This window comes from Orycteropus afer, unplaced genomic scaffold, assembly GCF_000298275.1.
Source record: "Orycteropus afer afer isolate SDZICR_OR568_19922 unplaced genomic scaffold, OryAfe1.0 scaffold00821, whole genome shotgun sequence".
Taxonomy (NCBI): Eukaryota; Metazoa; Chordata; class Mammalia; order Tubulidentata; family Orycteropodidae; genus Orycteropus; species Orycteropus afer.
In genome coordinates this window covers 213,651-218,571 of record NW_006922408.1, presented here as the reverse complement: position 1 = coordinate 218,571, position 4,921 = coordinate 213,651, and the positions used below count along the sequence as shown (strand labels likewise).

At 41.1% G+C, this 4,921-nt stretch overlaps 1 protein-coding gene across 1 annotated transcript in view; it reads right to left on the bottom strand.

Annotated features, from left to right (window-relative positions):
• The window catches only part of RPS7 (ribosomal protein S7), an 8,964-nt gene extending 5,718 nt beyond the window's left edge, over nt 1-3,246 (bottom strand). The window contains exons 1-4 of the mRNA XM_007957888.2: nt 3,172-3,246; nt 2,800-2,871; nt 1,268-1,411; nt 779-843 (exon numbers count right to left, since the gene is read on the bottom strand). Of these exons, the coding sequence (XP_007956079.1) occupies nt 779-843; nt 1,268-1,411; nt 2,800-2,871; nt 3,172-3,246 (356 nt within the window). The remainder of the gene's footprint in view (nt 1-778; nt 844-1,267; nt 1,412-2,799; nt 2,872-3,171) is intronic.
• Between the last annotated feature and the right edge of the window lie 1,675 nt (nt 3,247-4,921).

The window sequence follows — 4,921 nt, the reverse complement described above, 5'->3', positions numbered from 1 at the left end:
GCTCAGGGAGCAGGAGAGTATGAAGGGATGGACACTGGGAAGAGGTAACTATGGGGAGGAAGTGGGAGGGGAGCTGTTGCACTGTAAATTTTGGTCAATGACATGAGACAAAGTATATGTGAACTGCTGTATGGAAAGTGAATTTACTCTGTAAATCTTCACCCCAATCAAAATAAAATTTAAAAGAAAACATCTGCAGGAGCCCAATAATCCAAGTTTGTGAAACAATGTACTAATAATAACAAAATACCACAAGGTCTACTTCAGGAAGCCAACTATCAATATCTGAGTTTATGCCAGATATCCTGTAAGTCAACCAAATTTACAAAAAATATTTTTTCCATCATCTTCAACTGCAATGATACTTTTATCTATGTTAACTCCAGAAAAATCTACCCTACTAATTTTAACACTAATCTACAAGAAAAAAATAAAGATGTATCTCTACCCACTTCAACTATGTCTAGTACACTTTATCACAGTACTAAGTTAATGATACTCATCTAGTCTTTCACAACCTTCACCTAAAGAACTGAAGAAAAGTCTCAACTTTTTGAGTCTTGCCCTAATATACTTCCTATGTGAACAGAAATAAATTTTACCTCTATAAAAAATTTTAAAACATTTTACATATATTACAGGAAATCAAAAGCTACTCAATAAAAATTTCCATAAGCTCTATCAATGATTTAATTTTCGTATTTACTTCTAACTCTTACTATAAACTCATACAATTAACAGCTGTACATAAGAATATCAAACACATCAAAATACTCACCTCCTGGGACGCTTTTGCTTATTTTTTGTACGGCTTTTTCGAGTTGGTTTAGGCAGAATTCTCCTCTGTAAGGTAAAAATTATCATGCAAGAAAATACAAAAAAGAACTGTAAGTTGACAGAAAACCAAGAATTGTCGAACTGCTGTAACAGCAGAACTTGGTAACAGAATGAGTAAGTTTAAAGGTCAAGAAAGCAAACAACTCACAATTAGCTGAGAAAGCATTCTGCGATATTCATGATTTTTTTCAGTTATTCATTCAAAAGTCATAGTTTATATTAAAATACTATGGAAAAAATTTGGTTGCTTCGTAATTGGTTTGATCTCACAAATACTACATATTCAATCACACTCACTGTCCAACGTAGGTATCAAAATGACCCAGAATAGTTTCTTGTATTCCTGATCAACGCTGGCACATAATCCCCAGAATTCAGGTTGCACCCAGGCCAGGTTTGAATTTAAATCATTTAACAGTACAACACATACCTGAGCAATAAAGACAACATGCTTTCCACTGAACTTTTTCTCCAGTTCCCGTACTAGACGGACTTGGATTTTCTGGAAAGACTTCAGTTGAGGAACAGGAACAAAGATTATGATAGCTTTTCGACCACCTCCAACTTCAATTTCCTAAAGAAAAAAGTCAACACTATTTTAAGTTCATACTATCCATCCTTTCCATTCAAATACAATTCAATGGGATTACCATCCAATATGATTAGTACTTGCCTACACACCTAATCCATTAAGACCTCCTTTACCATTTTCAGCTCGTAATTGCTACATATCTAGCTCCAATATCAGTCTTATACGTACCCAACAAACCTGACCCACAAAGCTATCAATTTGTAAATTCGTTGGTAACCACACAGAAATGATTAACTTACTACAAGAATTAAATTCTTTTACAAGGAAATATACATGGCTCACAGTCCTCTACATGATGTTATGTGCCATCAAGTCGGTCGGACCCGACTCATTGACCCCTCCTTGGGTTTCCGACGCAGTATCACTATGGAAGCAGATTGCCCAACCTTCTTTCTGAGGAGTGGCTGGTGGGTTTGAACCAACAGCCTTCTGGTTAGCAGTCAAGTGCCTTAGGCACTATGCTACCTGAACTTCTGGTCCTCTACATGTTGTTGTTATGTACCGTCTAGTCGGACCTGACTCACAGTGACCCCTCCTTAGGTTTCCGAGGCAGTATCACTACAGAAGTAGATAGCCCCATCTTCCTTCAGAGGAGTGGCTGGTGGGTTTGAACCACAAGCCTTCTGGTTAGCAGTCAAGTGCCTTGGCACTATACTACCAGAGCTCCCTCTTCAAATTTTAAACTGTCCAAATACACTGTAGAATATAAAATCTTAAAAAAAAAAAAAAAAAAAAATCCAATAATCTGTACACTAAGCAGATGTCAAGAGCACTACTTCTGAAAATGGTGCAGTCAAATTAGAGGCAAAGGAGAAAATTCTACACTCCTGAATGTTTAACATGCATTAATACTTAATGTAAACACACTATGTCAACAGAAAGAGTAACCTTCAGGGCTTTTCTCAATTCTTTTCAGCTTCTGTGTTTTCTCATTCCAGTAATAAGACTGGGCCTCAGCTATGAACAAATTATCCTTATCAACCTGTATTTCTGCAAGGACTACATCTTTCTGTTCAAGCCAACATGCATGACAACTTGCAGTTTAATTCAAGGCTAAGTTTGTTGTCCTATGACATCTACTTTTACTACTAAATAATGACAGATATGGCCCAGAAATGGATCCACCTCATACTCCATTATAAGTAACCAGGTAAACTGCAATGCATTTCCAGTTCCACTTCCAAACTGGGTATATATTACAATATGTAACGATACACCCCAATCTTCTCTGCAGTCTCTATTAAGAAACCAGGCTGCAAATTACCATTAAATTTATGCTGCAACTCATTTAACAAACCTTCTTTAAAGCATTGCTTCAAGACTACATACTACACTCTCCCTATGTTTAACAAGAGAAAAATTAAATTTACCTTGGCTGCAGTTATATTCAGCTCCCTTAACTGAGCTTTTAGATCTGAGTTCATCTCCAGCTCAAGAAGAGCCTAAAAAAACAGAAGGCATTAGAAGACAACCGAAAATATCTAGTGCTAACCAGCTTTGTCGACATGCAATTACCCCTGCACAGGAACCCTACCACCAAAACGTTACAACTTGGGAGAATGAAGTAAGCGTTGTCAAAGTGCGAAAAAGCCATCATCTCGGTAGTGTTCGGGAGGGGACCCGGTAGCCCCAACCGGATCCACGTGGCCACTTTACCAGGGCTGTATATGCGTCAAAACGCACCCGCAATTTCGGAGGAGCCAAGTGTGGGGACACAGCCCCTTCCCCTATATTTCACCTACCTGAGAAATGCCAGACTCGAATTCATCCGGCTTTTCGCCATTGGGCTTCACAATCTTCGCGCTTGAACTGAACATGGCCTTTTTCTGAAAACACAGAACTAAATTCGGCTAATGTCCACAATCCCACCAGATGCAGACCCACCGCCAGCTCCCAGAAAGGAATTCCTTTCACCCGGCGGAGCGCAGGGGCGTCCCAGGCAACCTGTCGACACGCGCGGAATGCCGGTGCCCACTCTGGGCGCGCCAGCTCCAGCCCCACGGTTCTGTTATCTGTCAAAGTGACCCCTCATGTAGGCCATCGGAAGGCATAGGCCCTGTAATCGGCTGTATCCCCATCCAGTGAGGAGAGTCCGCTACTCTCGGACTAACTCCAAAAGGTATTTTTCTCAATGTCGGCAAAAAAGTACCACCAGACGAGAGGTAGCACACTTACCTTGCTGAGCGCAGGCCTAGAAAGAGACCAAAGTCTCGCGAGAAACCGTCAAATCTCGGCGGCGAAAGGGAAGAGGAGGGAGTAACTCAAAGACAGGATAGAAACCGGAAGGAGCACTGAGAAACTTTCGGATCCTAGAGAGTCCCAGGAAGTGGCTGCACAGGGACAAGGTGGTTGATAACGTCTTTCCGCCAACGGAGTAGTTCTTTTTGGTACGGTTTACGGGAGTTTGTAAATTTGCTTCTAAGGTTCACGTGTGTGTGTGTGTGTGTGTGTGTTGTTTGCCGTCGAGTCGACCCCGACTCATAGCAACCCCTCCTTGGTTTCCGAGGCAGTATCACTACGGAAGTAGGATTGCCCAACCTTCCTTCCGAGGAGTGGCTGGTTCACGTACTCAATTCTTATTCAAAGTTATGGAGCCAGAGGTGGCGGGGCATCTGGTGCCCGTCCTAGTGGAAATTGGAAAGAGGTGGCGGTCGAGAAACGCAACAGATGTTTTAAAAAGCTAGCTTCGTTAATTATTACCTTACTTCATTCCAGTTCAGATTTATTGAGTGCTTCTCTTGGGAGCACTGCTAACCTCTGACATGCATAAACGTTTAACACGCCTGCCTTCTAGGCACTTAACACTCTGCAAGTTGAGAGAGTAATTAGACACGTTGTTGCACTTCAACTCATAGTGACCTTATGTACAATAGAATAACACACTGCCTGGCATTCTGACAGCCTCACAGTCCTTTATATACCTGAGCCCTTGGTTGTAGCCACTGTGTCAATCCATCTCCTGCGGGCCTTCCCATTTTTCACTGCCCCTGGGCTTTACAAAGCATGATATCCCTTCTCCAGGGAATGGGCCCTGACCAAAATAGGTGAGAAGTCTGGCCATTCTCGCTTCCAAGGAGCATTCTGGCTTCACTTCTTTCAGGATAGATTTGTTAGTTCTTCTGGTAGTCCATGATGCTTTCAGTATTCTTCACCAACACCACAACTCAAAAGCATCAACTCTTGTTCTGTCTTGCTTACTCATTGCCCAGCTATCACGTGCATCTGAGGCAATTGATGAACTGTTTCCATTTCTTTATTATACATGCCTTTTTCAAATGATCTTCATCTCTGCCACACTATCAAAGTAGCACTCTAAAAATTCACTCAATAAAATTCTTTCCAGTTTCCAGTATTTTACTGAATAGGAGTAGTTTTGGTATCAATGGAATAAATGCATCATAAAATGAGTTTGTAAGTGTTCACTTCTCTCTTTTTTGTGAAGATTGTGTAGAATTGGTGTTAATCCTTCTTCAGGTATTTGGTTGAACCTTC